This window comes from Bidens hawaiensis, unplaced genomic scaffold (assembly GCF_021521415.1).
Source record: "Bidens hawaiensis isolate Kalapana, Puna unplaced genomic scaffold, B.hawaiensis_p1.1 tig00048137_1, whole genome shotgun sequence".
NCBI classification, from domain to species: domain Eukaryota; kingdom Viridiplantae; phylum Streptophyta; class Magnoliopsida; order Asterales; family Asteraceae; genus Bidens; species Bidens hawaiensis.
This window is the reverse complement of record NW_027498610.1, coordinates 63,839-82,819: the sequence shown is the minus strand read 5'-3', so window position 1 is coordinate 82,819 and position 18,981 is coordinate 63,839. Positions and strand designations below refer to the sequence as shown.

Genomic DNA, 18,981 nt, shown 5'->3' with positions numbered 1-18,981 from the left:
ATATTAACCAAACCCGTGATCATTCCCATGGTCTTTTTCGGGTAAAACTTGGCCCGGAAAAGCATAAAGTTTGGACCTTTAGGCTTAAACGTTCAATCCTAGATCTAGGGTTCATTTTAAACATGCCATTCATGGTTACGAGTCCATTAAGTTCGTCTTTGACATCAAGTTTACTACTTTATGTTTCGTTTATACCCGATCAATTCCAGATTCAAGTTTCAAGACTAAACGTTTATAAAAACGTAAACTTTAAGATCAAGAACATACCTTTACGTGTTCGTTTGGTCTTGGTTAGCTTGTTTATGAACTCTAAATCTTGTATATAACTCGTGTAAAAAAGATCTAATGCAAACTAACGTCCGTTTGGTCTCAAATCTCACTCGGCCGTATATATGGTGTAGGTGTATGTGTGTGTTTTTGAGTGTGTAGAGAATAAGATGAAAAGAAATGAGGATTTAGAGTTTTAGAGTGGTTTAAGGGAGTATTTATATCCCATAAAGCCCATGGACCTATGGCCCATCTCACCCATTACTCCATCTTAATTAATCTAAGTCCATCTTTCTTTCTTTATTTAATACTAATTAAATGTTAACACACGATAATTAAACACGACTTCTTTATTCTACATTAAAATATTTAGGATGTTACAAATTGTCCATGAAGAATGCCGGCGGACCCAACCATATTTTCCGACATCCGACGGTTTTTCCGGCTAACAGTCAAGCAACACCTGTGGATTTCAATGGTGGACCTGACAGTAAGTTTTAGTAAAGGCAAGGAGGCAACAGTGTTGAGATATATATGTCCACGTCGGAGACGACGGTTAAAGACCGTGTCTCTGTCGTCGTACATTGGTGGTGACGTCGATGGTCTTTGTCGTCGAAAGACGAACACGACTTAAAAGTGTTTCTTGTTTTGTTTTTGTTTATTAAGGAGTACGGATTTCTTGTTTTGTTTTTGTTTATTAACTAGGAAATATGGTAAAGGAGAATGAGATGAGAGAGAAAGAGATGAGGACATGGAGGTAAAGGAGGTTGACAATGGAGGAAAAATCAAGAGGAATTTATGGACGTATTATGTTAGGTGTTATAATTTAACTGGTTAAGAAAATGTTTGTTTGGTAACAAATATAAACATGGTTCTGACTGTAAAATATGGAATTTTGGGAAATAAATTATGAAAATGGACAATTTCGTAATTTTCCCTTATATTAAACGAAAGTTAGACTCGTACATGAATATTTAATACGCAAACAAATGAAAGTCACCCAATTCATAATTTGGTGAAGGTCTGAGATTTCACTGGCTAAGAGTATTCTCAATAGTTTTTCTATCTTCATCCTTATAATTACACTATTTTTTCTCACTTATTTTTAATTAAATAATACTTTTTATACTTTAATTATTAACTTTTATGCTCCACTCATAACTACTTTTAAAAAATATTAAAAAGTTAGATAGTATGAATAGTGTTTCTCAAAATTACTCATGAACAATAATTTTTTCTATCCTCACTCACAACCACTTAACAACTCAATACAATATAGAGAATCCACTCACATAAATATGAATGAGCGGTTGTGAATGCTCTAGGTCAATCTACTTTAATACGAATCCTTCGTTGTTAATACGGGTCAGGTTCTGCATTAGAGACACATCTGGTATATTCAAGATTTGTATGTTAACATTTTCTACTAGTTTTGATTTCAAAAACATAATAAGATTAAGAAGTATATAAGACACTCTCATACATGAGTTGTAACTTTTTCATTTTATATATACTAAATAATAATACACTCATTCCTGTTTGACTAGTCATTCTTGGATCTAGGCTTTTTCCCAGGAGCCAATCATATACCGAGCCGAGTTAGGTTAGTTTCTTCACCAATCCAACACACAAATGACAGTTCCGGTTGATATTCCCGGTGATCGGCAACCCGGTCAAGATGTTCGCACTCAAAACAGTAAGCCTTCAGCTTATAAAACCAGCTAAGTGATCTATTTTCAACGATAACCGAGTAATAATTTCGAATGTTTTGGTTCAGTTACCGCTTGTCAATCTGACGTTTTGAATATTGTCAAGAATCTCGATCATGTTGGACTCGACAAGGTATAATTTGTTATTATATAACATCTAGATCGAATTTGTATGCGTTTTATAAAAATGTATTAATTTGGATCATTCATCGAGCGAACCAAATAGATCCAATGGTCTTTTCTGGGACTTCCGATAAAATTGAAACGATACATAGAAAATTAGCATAGCCCTGCTCGTATGACATGCCAATCAACGGTTTTAATTTTTATATTTTTGTTATGTGGTAAATCTGCAAATACATAGTTTAATTTCAAAGTGATTATTATAAAGGTTGTTTGGTAACATTTATCATTTATATTTTATATTTGAAACATATTCTGGTGCAAGACAGATTGCTGGATTGAGTTGAAATCTTTTTTAGAGAGAGCTAAATGGCACATTAAAGGGATATATTTGATGCCCGTGTAGTCACGGGTGTAAACAAGTCGAGTCGAGCCTGACTAGGCTCAAGTCTGCTCGTTTATTATTTATTAGTTACTCTATATTAGTTGTTAATTATTTATTATCGATAATTATAATAAAAGATTGTATATAACATGTACTATATATTATTTAAATATTTTTATTTTGAGTTTGTGTAATATATATTATGTAATTAATAGTTGTATAAATAAAGGCACGTTTAAGTTCGCAAGCCAGCTCGAGCTCAATATGTAAAGCTCGGCCAATTTGTTATTTATTAATTTGTTTATATTAAATTTTATTTACTTTTGTACATATTATTATATTATATATATAAATGGAAAGTTTGGCGCCGCATGGGTTTGGCGCCGCATGGCCATGATTGGTCCATGTGGCGCCATTTGATTGGATCAAACTTTTTTTTTTATAATTTGACAACTAAATGGTTATTCATGTTGACTCGTCGTTGCAATGACCGGAGCCGACAACGTTCAGGTGTTACCAACGACCGGGTTTTACCGAGATTTTTGTTTTAGTTTCCGTACCGTCTCAAATGTAATCGAAATCGACCGAAATTGCATAGATTCGCCGCGCTTTGTTTTTGTTCCGATATCGTAATGAAACCCGACTGGATGCCGATTTTTGTTAAGTTATACTATCCTCACGAACGTGACGGAAACCGACAAAATTTGCCTAGACTCACCGTCTCAACGTCTGAACTCAACAATGATCGGTTTTACCAGTACTCGAGTTTTACTAACCGACATCACCTCATTAATTCATCTCAATTTTTATAATTTTTTGTTGTTTTATAACGCAGGTAACCGAAATCGACCAAATTAGCGTCGACGTACCGATTCAATGTTTGAGACCGGCAACAATTGGCTTTTACCAACCTGCCCGGTGCGAAAAAACTAGTTTATAATAAAAAACTGTATATATAACGTAATCAATCTATAATATTTAATTTAATTATACTTGTAGTTATATGTCATATATATATATATGATTATATAAATATATACATTTTAAATACAAGTTATATGATTAATAGGCTCGTTTAGGCTCACGAACCAGTTAGAGTTTGATAAGTGAAGTTCGGGCTCATTTTTTAACAAACATATTTTTAGCCTCACGCTCGTTTAAGCTCAGCTCGATTCACGGTGCTAACCATCACGAATCACGGTGCTAACAAATATTATCTTTTATTCTTTTTCTTTTACTTTGCTTTTTTTTTTCTTTTTTTTTTTGCAACTTAACATATAGGTTCTTGTTGATTTGGCGGAGCTTCTAGGAGACAATTTTACCTCTGTGATTGTTTTAGCAGCAGAGTTACTTAAGGTATTATTATTATATATTCGTATTAAATACATAAGCTTTTGGTTTGTTATTTCGTCTAATGCTTATCAATATATGCTTAGGATAGTTTTGTGTTTAAAACGATCTTTAACTAAATCAGTTCCATGCATAAGGTTAGACGGACTGTATATTGAATAGTTAGACAACCCGTCCAACATATACGTACATATCGTTTAACCGACACATGACCCATCTAATATGAGACGGACCGTCTAAACTTGGACACCCCGTATGAACATTTTTTTGGGTCAAAAAGTCAAACTAATGGTTATACGGACCGCATAACCATCATACGGTCCATCTGAAGCCAAATTTATTATTTTTTTGAAATTATGTCTAAGACCAGTAAATAGAACTTGGAGTTTATAAACGAGGTTTGAAAAGATAAAATCAGGCAAGTGGCGTCTCTAGTAGGGGTGTTAAACGGGTTAACCCGATCGATTTTCGGGTTAATCAGGTGCTGTTAATCATTTTATTTTTAAATAAAAACTAACCTACCTTACCCTAAGAAGGTTCAGGTTTGTCAGGTTCGGTTTTATCGGGTTAGTCATGTGACTATATTTTGAGGTTAAATCAAATAACAAATATTGAAAAGTTAATGTTAGCTTGGGAACTATAAATGCAACTTATCAACTAGTGAATAAAATTAACATGTGTGTTTGTAGCTTGACCCATCACAGTTTGATGCAATCCGAGTCCGACTGGCAGAATCCGCAAGGCAACAAGGCCCAAGACCTCGTTAAAAACGTGACGACCCATGACTCAATCAAAGAGTAGTTGCTGCACGTTAGTGGTAGTTGCATTTTTCCTTATTAATTGCATCTAGGAAAGCTGTGGCCATGTTTATTTCCAATTCTTGCTTGCACGTTTACAACTCCATGCTATGTTTACTATTTAAGTAGTTGTTTTTTATTAATATATAAGTGAAGAACATTGTTTCGTTTATGTGATCTCTCGAGCACTCCATGGGTCCATGCAATGTTTACTATTTAAGTAATTGGTTTTATATACTATTATAATAAATAAAAATGTTGGTTGGACCACAAACTCCTTAATTGGCCTAATAGTTTGCCAAGTGACACTCTCATGTATTAACCTATAATTTTCTAATTAAATTTATTAATTTAGAACTAAAATTTAATTAAGATTTAAAATATTTCTTATTTAGCCTTATCATTATCTCATCCATTCCTTATCTAGCCTTATCGTATATTACAACTAAAGAAGTTTGATTCATGTTATAAAGTCATGTTTATTGCACAACCCCTTTTATTGATTATGATTGCCCAAATAACTTATTACTCTTCTCACAAACTAAAGTATATTGCTCTTGGTTTATATTTTGTTCCAAGTTGCATGCAATAGATCCCCTTTGTAAATGACAAATTTGGATGTTACCATTATAAAAACATGATTAAAAACATTAGTGAGTTGGGTAGAAACCAATTGATCAGATTATTCTAGGTTATTTTGAACAAAAAACCTCATTTACAAGATAAAAAACATAACGGGTTGGGTAGAAGATCAAAGTGACTAATTTCGTATGGATCGGCTGGAATCGGAACACTCCTTGTCCAGTATTTTGATTAGCAATATGGGTGTCACATATGAATACAAAAGCCTCATTATTTTGAAATCGAGCTGAAATGAATTTAGCCAACCTTTCTTTCCTTTTTTTTCTCTCTTTCGATCTATTGACTGATTATGAATGAACAAATCAAACTGAATGAATGAGACAAGTGTTGGGCATTAAATCATGGTTGTTTTGGTTATTTTTTGTTGTGAATTGCGGGTAATAGTAGAAGCAATAATTGGACATCAGATGACCTCTTCGATGGTTAGGGAAACTAGCAATTAGTTCAAAAAAATGTATATGATCTATATATGCTTTGTTGCTATATAACGTATGGTTTGTTAATGTTTCGGTAAAACTGTAGCAATTTATTTGTATATATAAAACTTGCAACTTATTTGTAATTTAGAGATTTATGAGCTTTTCATTTTTCAATATTATATGTAATACGTAATTTTAATCATATAATGTATTTAAAGATTTATCAATTATACCGTTTTCATTGTCCAACCCGTGTAATACACGGGTTCCTAACCTAGTTAATATATATGTGAATAACATCGTTTCAAACTTGGTTCTTCTCTTATCGTTCTCTCAATCCTTACCCTATTAAGGGTATCCATGAATGTACTAGTACAACCTCTTACACTCTCTGAATTGTGATTTGTAAATTATAGATGTGGTTGGCTTTAGACATCAATTCTTAATTTAACTATTAATCGGGTTATTTGGGTTAACCTAAAACCCGACTTTTGTTCAAAAACAACTTGAAACCAACCTAATAACATTACGGGTTAATCGAGTTAACCCAAATAACCCGATTAACACTTTTTGACCTTATTTAACCCGACCCTAATTTGCATTTTTGGGTTCGGGTTAGTTCGGGGTTAATCGGGTTCAGTCATTTTGGAGATCTAGTCTCCAGCTTGATCATCAAAAGATCCAAGCATTTATGCAAACGGATAAACATAAATGTGAAAATTTGTTAAGTTGTTAAGGAAAATTAAACAATATTGTCAATATTTAATAATAGAAACTTTGTTAGTTAACTAATGAAAAATCTAAAATCAAATTACATGTTAGTCATTTGAATGCTTTTGTTCAACTAGCTGAATGTGTTAAACATGATTTATAAACAATAATAGTTGAAAACTTGATTTATATGAAAAACATGAATATAAAAAAGTTACTATTTATGAAAACTTTATTGTTAAAGTGGTTAAAATGTGATTGTATTTGATGATGATGAAGATATGATGTATGTTTTGCTATTTGATGCATAATTTATGGATAAAAAGAGTTCATTTTAAAGAATATGACTTAAAGGGTTTGTCGGTAACTTTAACGGTCGAAAAGTTCGACTTTTAAGGTGAACCGGCGCGAGATTTGTAAATTTTATTAGATCAGCCCCTAAAGTCATAAAGTTCTTGTACAAAACATAATTTAATGTACAAGAAAAAGATTGAATATCAAAACTTGATCCTAAACAGTTCGTGTCGCGAAAACCGACATGAAAACATTTAAAAACAGTCGTTTTTGAGAAAATAATAACCAAAATAAAAACTAAATTATTTTATTAGAATAACTAATGAAACTTGACTAAACTTATACAAAAAGCGTTTTTAAAATTTAAAACATTAAATTATCACTAAATAGTTAACCGATTCACCGTTAAACGTGAAACCGGTAAAACCGACTAAAACGACTTTATATTGATAACAATGTTTAAACTTATATTATTTTTCTTATTATTTATTTATTCCAGCAACTAAAAATATTTATTTATTTATTTTATTTTATTAATGAATAATAATTAAATAATATAATATTTAATCATATGTTAAATACTATTTGTTATTTACTAAATTGTTAGATAAATAAGAATATAAGTTATAAATTTTTGTATGTATGTATGCTTGTGTGATAACTTAGAATTAGGAAATAAACAAAAATAAAAGTAGTAAACGAGTCATTCAAACCCGAACTTATAAAACATAAATATGTTATTATGGGATACAAGTCTATTTGGAATCGATCGTCAAACCATTAGTTTCTCCTAAAGCCCCTTGTTTTTAAATATTTTAAATATTGTTTTTGCGGGGAAAGACATATTGTATTTAAATGCATGTTATTTTACAAACTGTATTATAGTAGAATGAGTTAATTTTGTTAAATAACTGTTAACGGGAATAAATAAAGGCACATAAATATTGATAGATCTATTGGGGTGACGCCCCCCCCCCCCCCCACTTCCATTCGCGTTGGATTAAAGTGGGAGTATTTTGAGTTTGGTATGTTTCGAGTTATAGATTTGATAGTCATGCACGCATTGTAAGCTTATCTAGTTTACAATTAGTACAATTTGTTTAAGAAATAATATGTAAAATTTTAAAGGTTTTTAATTACCATTGTTAAAGAACTGTGAGGAATAACTACTACCGTTTCTTATGGTAACAAATTGGAGTATAACGGTCACTAAACCATTGTACCCTGAAATTTTTTTTATATAAATATAAGTTTACTTGAGAACTCACCAACATTCGTGTTGACAAACGTTTTTAATATGCCTTTTAGGTAAATGATGGTTGGAAGCTTCGTGAAGATTGGAAAGGATGGGGATGTCGAGTTTGAAGTTTAAATAAACAAACATGATGGACTTTTGTTATTTAAATACTCACTTCGTCCCATTACAAGTGTCCATATTTTCTTTTTTATTTGTCCCGTTACAAGTGTACACTTTTAAAAATTATTAGCCAATTTCCAAGTTTACCCTTAAACACACACAACTAACATTAATAAACAATATTGATGGACCCACTTTTCAAGGGCATTATTGTCATTTTTAAGAAAAAAAAGTAATCATTCAATCCACCTTAAACTTTGTGTTTTAAACATGGACACTTATAATGGGACGGAGTGAGTAATATTTTGTGTGTCATCACACTTGTAAAACTCTGATTTTTAATTCCACTTTTAGCAAATATATATGTTTATTTCACTATTATTGGCTAGCAACAACTGTCTCAACCCGAACATGTTAAGCTAAGTCTTCCGCTGTTTAAGTTAAGGGTTTTCGGGGTGTGACATGGCCGAAGTTTGGGAATGAGATGTCCACTAGGGTTTGTTGGATAAGGGGAACTCACATGTTGGGCCTAGTTTGTTGTGTTGGGCTTGATTAAAAGAAAAGATGGGTTGAGTTGGGTTGCTCATTTATTTCTTTAGCTGACAGTTTTAAGTTTATCTTGGGCCCGATTCAACAAAGATATTTTTGGGAGGGGCGAAATAACTATTTGTTGGATTAACAAAAACTGAAGAAAGTAAAAAAAATTAATTGGGTTTTTCATTGTTTAACCATGTTCAAAGCTTGTTATTTCTATATTATTTTCAAGGCGTTCGAGAAGTTAGATCGGTGAGGTGAACTTTAAACAAATTGGATATGGATTTGGATTTATTAAAGAGGAATTAATAAGTTTTGTCATTTGATCGATGAAACCGGTCATTCGAGATCGATTTGTGGATATTCGAGCTCATCTCATGCCTATATACAACTTAAGATCCGAGAGAGTGGATAAAGAAGCTAAAACTACTTCAAGATTAAATATAGGTGGGTCATACCTTAAGGGAGTGATTTGAAACGAATTGACTTCGGGTTATCGGGTGATTTGTGAGAATGCGAGATACGGCTTGACAAAGTTTTGATATCACAAGCCAAGGGGGTGATTGTAAGGCCAAAAATGCGACTTGTGATATCAATATGACAAAATTCGTTATATATATATATATTGGTTAATCAAATTGGTGATGTCGGCAAGAATTTTGGATCTGAGATGAGATCTTCAGTGCACGCGCTTAACTTCAACAGAGAGAACGTCTAGATTATTTGTATTGTTTAGGTATAAATAGAGACTTGTGGTCATATGTATGTGTGTGTTTTTATTGGTGTAATCAACCACCTAAGGAGAGCTCACCTTAGTGGGGTCGGTTCTTTAATATCATGAATCTTTTAAACCGATTACGAAATCGTTCACTCTTTCATATTATCTTTATATTATTTGTTCGATCGTTTGATGATACCGCACCCATCTCGATCCCTTATCAAGAACAAATCCTTCGATGTTAGATCCGGTTATTAGAGGGCCTACAGGTATTCTATTCCATTAGTAGTATATATTAATTCGTTTAGAATGACAGTATATATTGCATTTATGGCAGTGGGTTTGAAAGTTAATTCTTCACCTTTAAAACTGAGTTCATCAGTAAATCTATGTTTATTTCGCGCTAACGTGTATAACCTAAGTGTTTATAATAGGAAACTTTTTTTTTTTTTTTTGCTAATATGTTTTTTTTTCTTGCGTGGCATATATAAAACCTGAATATAGTGTTGTTATGTTCGCAACCAACTGTCCCATTAATAGTTATATTAGGAATTGATGCTTAAAGTCAACCCCACCTATAATTTGGCTGTCTGGTTCATTCAGATTTAAACGATAAAGGTCTGAATGAACCTCTGTCCGTTCAGCAGCAACAACAAGTCTGAATGATTCAGACCTAATTTTAGCCATTCAGATGTTTTTATGTTCCCAACCAAACAGTCTAAAGTCTGAATGAATCAGATGTTTACATCTGAATGGTTCCATATATCAAAACTACATGGATTTGATTAAAAATAATAAAACTCTTAATTTTCCAATTTTCTCTCCAAACATCAATATTTTTTATTTTTTTTCCTCCATCATTTTTTTTTATTTTATCGCCTTTGTGGTTACTTTATCTCCAAGTTGTTTTTCAAGCTTCCACTATTTCGCCTCCTACTTTTCCATTTCTCAAATGAATATATAGTTTTAGCATATCCATTCTTTTCATATCAAAATTTGAACCTTCTAATTAAAACTATATTTTTTTTTCATAAAAAAAATCCCAAATTGCAGCAGCAAACTTTTCATAAAATAGATCCCAAATTGAACCTTCTAAATCATCATAAGAACTAACATAAAAAATGGCAGCAATGAGTTTTTCCATTTTTGTTCACTTGCTGGATAATTGAAACATGTTCATGATATATTGTGTGGATGATGGATTTGAAAAAGATAAACACTAGTTAATGAAATCTATGTCACATAACGCAAAATTAAATAAATACATTAGCAAAAAAATGTTTCATAATGTTTTTATAAGTTAGGTCAAATTAATGTTTAAATTTAACCTGAATAGGAACTTTAGCATACAAAAAATTGTTGAAGGCTTTAACGAGAAAATATAAAAAAGTATGTTGAGTTTTTATGATATTTGCTCTTTTTTAATAATCGAATTTTTCGGTTATTGCGATTAACCAAACCACGCATTCATCAAATTAACACATAGAAAATATAAAGAAAATTTATGAGTGCTGCTAAATGCACCCCCTCCCATCCATTTTTACTAAACATACTCTTTACTTCAAGTTTTACATTAATACAATTTAGACCTTTTTGTTGTTTCTTTTGTCATTTTGTTATCTTTTATTATCGTTATTATTTTTATAAAAACATTTTTTTTCTATTTTTATTTAACAGTTTTTTTTCTATTTACCCTTTTATGTATATCCAAGAGCCTTTAATAAAAAACATATTTTTTCTTACTTAGAAAAATATTTTTTTCTTATATGAAAAACGTTGTTTTTCTTGTTTTAAAAAAATATTTTTTTTTGTATACTTGTTTAAATATTTTTGGAGGGCGTTTTTTTTTAAATTAAGAGATATATTACATTTCTTATAAAAAATAATATTATATTTTATAAATAAAAATGTTAAATAACATACAACTTGATAAAAAATTGACTATTTTCTCAGGTAATATTAATCACATGTATCCAAACCTAATAAATAAAATCAAACTGTTTTGAATGCATTTTATAAAAAAAAATAAAAAAATAAAAATAAATAAAAACTAGCTAAAGAAAACATACAATACTTTTTAATACATGTAAAAAAAATAAACAAACTTTTGATAAGATCTTAAAGAAATAAAATAATAAAATCAATAACAAAAATATATAAAAACTGTAAAACAAAATAAAAAGTTAATAGTTTTTTATTTGATATTTTAAAAGAATTATAAAATAAAATAATAGGGACTAACATGTCAATTACAAATGTTAAGAGGAAATGAAAGTTCGGGGGTGTATTGGATAGCAAGGGAGGGGGGTACGTTTAGTCTCAACCAAAATATATTTTCAATGGGCATGAATGCATGATCCACAAATCTCGGCTATCACACACCAGAGTCACCTATTTTCAAAAAGTCACAATATAAAATGGATGAATTTAGTCAGCAAAGTTTCTTGTTTTATTATTATTTTCTTTTTAAAAGGAAATGGTATTGCCTTTCCCTCCCACTCCAATACTCTATGTTTTAATCTATAAATTAACTCTAACTGCATATTACAATCCCCTACAATACTATTAGAAATGAATGATGAGCAAGTTTCTGTTATTCGGTGGCGAAGAGGTGAACTAATCGGGCGCGGGACGTTTGGTCAAGTGCATATGGGCATGAATCTTGATTCTGGAGAACTTCTTTCTGTTAAACAGGTTTAAATTGTATATTTTTTATTGTTTCTTTTGGTATTTTTTACTTCTATTAATGTATTGATTTTGTTTACTTTGTTTTCAGGTATCAAACAGTGCTTTGAAAGAGAAGACTCAGGTTTGATAACTTATGCTTTCTTGGATTCTATGCATAAAAATGCTTTTTATCTGATCAAACTTATTGTTGATTTTAGGCAAGCTTTCAATCATATTATATTAATTAGAAGCATGTGAATATTTAGTTACTTGAAGTTCTATTAACCAAACAACTGTAATGATGCTTAGTCTTTAACTTTTAGATGAATCGGTTCAGGTCGTCTCCAAGGCTAGTCGGGCCTCAGCCATAGTTAAGGGCCCGAAGGTTTTAAAAATGTTTATATAAATGTTTTCTACATTGAGAGATGAGTAATTCAGCCCTATATAATAGACCCTTTTATAAGCACTTAATTAATCTCACAATAGGCCTAGTTAGAATTAGTCTAGTTATAGTGTTAAACACTTAAGCTAGCTCATAACTGATATGGGTTCTTAACTCTTCTACACTAACTGTGTTTTTGTTTATTGTTATCTCAGTTATCATCGATCTTTGAAAAAAAATATTTATATATAAGGGTCTTTTTTAGTACTTGTCTAGTTGTCTAGGGACCCGAAATCTCGGAGACAGCCCTGGATAGCTTATTATTATGTAGGCAAAAGCTATTTACTTATCTGATTATCATTAGTGTTCGATGTTAGTCTGCTTCTTGGTTTCTGTGTGATCAGTCACGCAGTTGGTAGTTAATTCCTTTTCATAAAATCGATACAAAAGAAAACATCATATAAACTTGAATGGGCAGAATGCAAGTGATGATCGCTTTCTTCTGCTCTTGGTTTCTGTGTAGAAGTCTGGTTTAATCAGTAACCAGTACTTTACCGATGTGATTTCACCTAGTAGTCGGTCAAATTGGTCATAAATTGGCCCAAATCAACCCCCCCCCCCTCCTCTTTTTTTTTGAAAGGCAATCAAACCTTGGTTTTCCCTTGCGAGTTCTACAACACTGGTTATTAGAATATAGTTTTGGTACGTACGGACTAATCTCATTGAATTCTACAACTAGGTTGACATACGGGAATTTGAAGAAAAAGTAACGCTTCTGAAGGATCTTTCTCATCCAAACATTGTTGTAAGCACAATCTCACCTATCTGCTTAGGATTGAGGTTAATCTCTATACTAATTAACTGACATTGTTAGTTTGTTAATTTTTGGCACTTTAGAGGTATCTTGGAACAGTATGAGAAGAGGAAACTTTAAATATTTTTCTGGAGTTTGTTCCCGGAGGATCAATTTCATCTCTTTTAGAAAAATTTGGACCATTTCCTGAAGCGGTATGTAAATTTCATTCTTTGTTGTTTCAGTTACTTTCTTATGTGATAGGTTATCTGTTTTCTTTTTTATTTTTCAAGCAGGTCACAAAAATGTACACAAAACAACTGTTATTGGGTCTTGATTACTTGCACAATAATGGCATTATGCACAGAGATATTAAGGTGCATTTTCTGTCTTGTTTACATAACTTCATCATAGTGCAATCATGGTAATGTTCTTTCATGTTTAGGGTGTTAGCGGGTTGCTAATTCCCGACCCATTACAAGTTTGGTAATTGGGTTGAGCTAATTCACTACTAGAAAACAAGTCATTTTTCTACAAGAATTTCCTACAAATTTCTTACGAAAAGTATTTCCAGTAGATTTGCAACAAAAAAAAAATAAGCTCCAACTTTGCTGCAATATTATCTAATAAATATTATGTTAAGCCAAAATAGTTTTTGTAGGAAAGTTGTAGGAAGTTTGTAATCATATGTTTTTGTAGCAATCTTGTATGAAAAGTTGTTGGAAAACGGTTGAAAACGATTTTCAAGCATGTGTTTTTCCAACGTAACTTTTTGTTGGAAAACTGTTAAAAACTTGATATTCCAAAAAATTTCCTACGAATTCAGTTGTAGAAAAACATATCTTTTTCTAATAGTGATTCCTTAGTTCACAAGTTTGGTGAATTAAGGGTAATTTGGGAATTAGTATTCAAGTTTATTTCAAATTCATGTTTGTATTGTATCTAATAAGGACTTTGAACCTAAGTACGACTGGTTAGGATATATAAACACATGTAATCATTTTTTATCCAATCCTGTTAGTGTTTTTGATTTATTGGTTCATTCGGTGATAGGGGGCAAACCTTCTGGTTGACAATAAAGGTTGTATCAAACTAGCAGATTTTGGTGCCTTGAAGCAAGTTGTCGAGTTGGTAAGCCCATATGGAGTTTTATTATGATAGTCAAGTAGGATATTTGATTTGTAACTATGTTTTGGTCGATGAAGGAAACGCCATATTGGGTGGCTCATGACATATGGAGTGTTGGGTGTACGATTATTGAGATGGCAACGGGAAATTCTCATCCTTCCATTCCTGACCAGCTTTCTTCCGAGGCACAGGATTTACTGCTCAAATGCTTACACATGTGCATACATTTAATCATTTTTTATGACGGACATTTCAGTTTTTTAAGGATGAAGCGAACACTGTCAGTGTACTTCAGCTTTATAATTTATGATGTTGTATGCACATTATGTTAAATTGTTTCTAGTTAAAAGTATATTTGTTATATTTCAGGGAACCTGAATTGAGGCCTTCTGCTTCTGATTTGCTGCAGGTGATTTATATTTATTCATTTTTTTTATGTTTCTTTTTTGCTCAGCTTATTTATGTCAATGTTTTTAGCATTTTCTATTGCAGCATCCTTTTGTCACAGGGGAATTGCAGCAAATTAATCTTCCATCCATCTATCATCCCACTTAATGTTAACTTATTGTTTCCAAAAAGTTCATCTAAAACAAGCATGTTAAATTACTCGATCGTTAGTTAGTATAATAATATATCAGTATGGTGTCACATTTTTAGATATTTTTACTTCAACATGTGTGAGAATTTTAATATTCCAAACTTTATCCCTTGGCCGATAATAATCCAGATTGACAATATGATCAATATCATTCCTAACCTTCACTTTTTTTGACAAAGACAATCCCAAAAACCCACCATTAGGGAAGCTTTTAGTAGATTTCATGAGGCTAAAACACATTCAAGAGTATTGGAAATAACTGCGCAAAAGAGTCCTTTTTTTAGCGCGCCTCACTCACGGTCACATCCTTGTTTTGAAAATCCATGGCGACTTAGGAAGTCTTCTAACGACCAGATAGAACTCTTGAAATACCAAAAAGATTATTAATGATTCATTATCGCCTTTTAAAAGCTCCATGAACTGTGCTTCATCATTAAATACGCAGAAGTACATAAAATAATCGTATGGCTGGGATATTAACAAACACCGAGTATTGGCTTAGCGGTTATAGCATACTTATTTCACCTCTTAAGTTAGCCCCTCCCTTTCACGCACGTTCAATTCTCGATTAACCTGGTCTCCACGCTCATATCACCATGGCAAATATAACTAGATGAAAGAAATAACGCCGTGGAGCGAATCTAGCATGTGTTGCTAACTTAACTCACGGGAACATAAAGCAACCATCCACAGTAAATACGACGAATGTGGCAAATGCTAAAACTGACAACAACCGGCCTCGGCTTTTGACAATGGTGCTTCTCACCACATTACCAACGACTTCAATGCACTATCTCTCCATGTTCCATATGATACCACCCAAGAACTCGTCATCGGTGACAGTCCCTTAATATTACTCATGTTGTTTCTTTAACGCTTCATTTTAATTAGACACTACATCTTTTGTCTAACACAATGTTTTATGTGTTCCATCTATCTCTCGTAATGTTATATCAACTCACGTTTATGTCTTGGTAACAACAAACTAATCCATTTTTTCTCTTAATATTGTTATCAAGGATTGTTAATCCCACCCTCTATCCTTCGGGGACAAGCTAAACACAAGATCTACAAGCTACATTCCAAATAACGACCAATTGCTTTTCATGTTCAGCAAAATAAACCATTATTGTGGCATTATCGTCTCAGATACTCGCATTCACAAGTGTTTATAACAATTTGCAGCACCATCCCATGCATATTTATCTATAGATATAATAATACACCACAACAACCATAACAAAAGCTAGTGGAAGGGTTTGGGAGGACGAGATGTAAGCAAACCTTATATTTTCCGTGAAAAGCGAGACTGCTTCTAGGGAGATCCCTAACAACAACAACAACAAACAACAGCAACAACTGTAGTTTCATATTTTCCATCAATATCAATTTTATTTATTTTAGTTGATTTATATACAATAAAAGTTGAAAAGTAATCATAAGACACCATAACGAATTTCGTTTTGAGAATTTTATCTTTACATCACAAACACTCTTTTTTTCCTTTCTTTATTTTTTTTAAATCTGTTTTTAGTTGTAAAATTATCATTTAACAATGGTTTTTTATATACAAAATAACTTTCCTTTTTCATAAATACATTGTTTATCATAGGGCGATATTGTTTTAACCAAACAATTTACTAAAACTATTTATTTCCAAATTTTACAAAATTTCATCTTGCATTGTTCCTTCCAAGGACCGTTACCTTGCTACTTAAAAACACAATCCCAACAAAACAAAATTTCCAACTTCATAGCATGCACCAAATCTTTAAGGTTAGCCGTCTTCGCAAGTTTTCCTAAAACTCCATTTCTCATAGACTTTTGTTCTCCATGGCAACATAACACTTCTGTACTTCAGAAATCTCTTAGGTGCCATTTGTATCATGGCACGTGATCGGTCAAGCCATCGGGTGACAATATTACTCGCTACCATATTCACTCATTTGTTAGGGGTGTCGATTACTCTCTTGGTGTTGTATTGGCTTGTAAACTTCAGAGAATGATTCGCTTTCACGTCACATGTGAAATTCAAAATTTTTAATGTAAGTTTTAAATAAATATATGTATTTAATAGAACGTATATTAAAAAAAAATGGTATGAGTTTAAAGATATAATCCTTGTTTAAGTTGTTTTTTGTTGCTTGATTGTAGTTGCATCCACTTCTAATGATACTTGGATTGTTATCTTTTCTGGAGAAGGTAAGAAATAAGTTACAACTTAAATTAAAATTGAGATTTTTTCAGAAGGTAAGAATTGGTTTTTGGTTTGGTTAACAAAAGTCAAGAATCGGGTTGGGTAGGAACTGGTTCTGGGTATGGTTGGGTTTTTTACCGGATTTGCTAGTTTTTAACGGGTTTTGGCCTGGTCGGGTCCAGGTTTTAACCGGGTAGAGGTAGGTCCGAGTACGGCTTCTCTGAGAAACTGAACCTGGTTTGTACACGTGGGTCAGGCATACCAATTTCGGGTCGGGGCTGGAACCGGGTTTTTTGCAATACTATGCCATGACAACATACACGCTAATGCGTACCACTATATTGAATCAGCATTAATCACATACAAAGCGATCCCTGGAACGAGACACGCACTTAAGCTAATTCACCTACTATTTCATTTGGTCGCGCTTGCAACCGGAGCCTTGGGCACTTACGCAGTCTTCAAATATCATAACGAACTCGATATCCCACATATGTACACTTTACATTCTTGGATCGGTTTGTCTACCATTTGCTTATTCGGACTTCAAGTAACCTTTCTTGACTCTAATCCCAAAAGTTATATGTAATCTACCAATGCGTTCATATATGTACTAACACAACTTTATATATTATAGTTGCTATTGGGATTCATCGTGTTTTTGTTCCCGGGCGCTGAGTTAGCAACACGAGCTAGAATCGCTCCATGGCATATATTCTTCGGTCTAGTCATATTTGCCATGGTGATATTGAGCGCGGAGACGGGGTTAATTGAGAAATTCATTTTCCAAAAGTTGAAGCATGGTCAAGAAGCACTTGTTGTCAACTTTATAGGATTGTTGATACTGCTATTTGGGATAGTTGTTGGTCGTGTTGTTGCTCTTCCTCTAAGAAGCAAATAGCCCCTTAAAACAAATGTTAATGGATTCGATTCAAATAAACGACTAATTTATAAGTTTTTTTTGGGCCAGAAAATTTATAAAAATAATAAAGGTGTTACAAATTATGATGTTTTGTTGAATTTGTTCTTAGGTTTCTTAACCATCTATGAAGTAACATTATATAAACAATGGAACGCATGCCAAAAACTGCCATAACCATTGTATCCTTTAATCATGATCACTTCAGTTGGACGATTTTGTATAATTTGGCAATTGCGAATTCATTTTACTCGTTTTCTTTAATTCATTTTCATTTGCAAGCCCCTAAGTCTGAGAGGCCTTACAGTTGATAATTCATAAGCATAATTAATAGTTCAATACTGGATTAACTAAATAAACCATAGCAACAAAAAACATATAACAACCGGAAAATGGATCGTCGTCGGTTAAGGCCAAATACAAAGAAAGTGTTGAAGAAAAGTCGTCGACTTTTCTTTAACTCCACGAGAAAGGTGGCATAACTCGTGGAGTTAAAGAAAAGTCGCAAACTTGAGAGAAGAGATGTATGATATGAACATTTTTGTATCTAACGTACCGAGCATATGTAAACGACGGATCGGGGAATATACGAGGAGAAAAAAAAAGAAGAAATTCATAGAAATACCGCCCCGTAAAACTAAATGTTTTAATTTAGAAATTAAGTATCAAATAATAGTAATAGTAATAATTGGCTAATGACTATTGTGCCCCTTGTGTAATGAAAATACTTTTGCCACCTCATAGTGTCTAGATTTTACCCTTTTACATTGGTTTTTTTTATCTCCTATAACACATAGTCTAAATACCTAATAGGCTAATACTCCTATCAACATGAAGTTTGTGTTCATACAACCACATCAATCAAACTACATGAGCACCTGGTAGTCTAGGCAAATACATGTCCCATTATTAATTAACAAATGTTCTATATCGATCTTGAACCATGCCAGTGTGGATATTGTAAGGCTCGAGTAGCAACTGGGGAGTGAAG

The 18,981-nt window shown here is 32.4% G+C and overlaps 1 protein-coding gene, 1 non-coding gene and 1 pseudogene across 3 annotated transcripts; all 3 read left to right on the top strand.

Annotated features, from left to right (window-relative positions):
* Positions 1-2,210: 2,210 nt before the first annotated feature.
* LOC143597345 (U6 spliceosomal RNA) lies at positions 2,211-2,312 on the top strand. The gene has a single exon (XR_013146886.1). It is a non-coding gene; the product is annotated as a U6 spliceosomal RNA (small nuclear RNA).
* Positions 2,313-11,877: 9,565 nt separating this feature from the next.
* On the top strand, positions 11,878-14,831 carry LOC143597336 (mitogen-activated protein kinase kinase kinase 3-like). The gene is made up of 7 exons (XM_077075861.1): positions 11,878-12,000; positions 12,083-12,115; positions 13,445-13,525; positions 14,202-14,279; positions 14,354-14,493; positions 14,646-14,685; positions 14,769-14,831. Exons 1-7 carry the CDS (start codon positions 11,878-11,880, stop codon positions 14,829-14,831), a joined length of 558 nt encoding a protein of 185 aa, XP_076931976.1.
* Positions 14,832-16,685: 1,854 nt separating this feature from the next.
* On the top strand, positions 16,686-18,108 carry LOC143597341 (putative ascorbate-specific transmembrane electron transporter 1; annotated as a pseudogene). The gene is made up of 4 exons (XR_013146883.1): positions 16,686-16,919; positions 17,029-17,076; positions 17,422-17,621; positions 17,709-18,108. The product of XR_013146883.1 is annotated as a putative ascorbate-specific transmembrane electron transporter 1 (transcript).
* Positions 18,109-18,981: the final 873 nt, after the last annotated feature.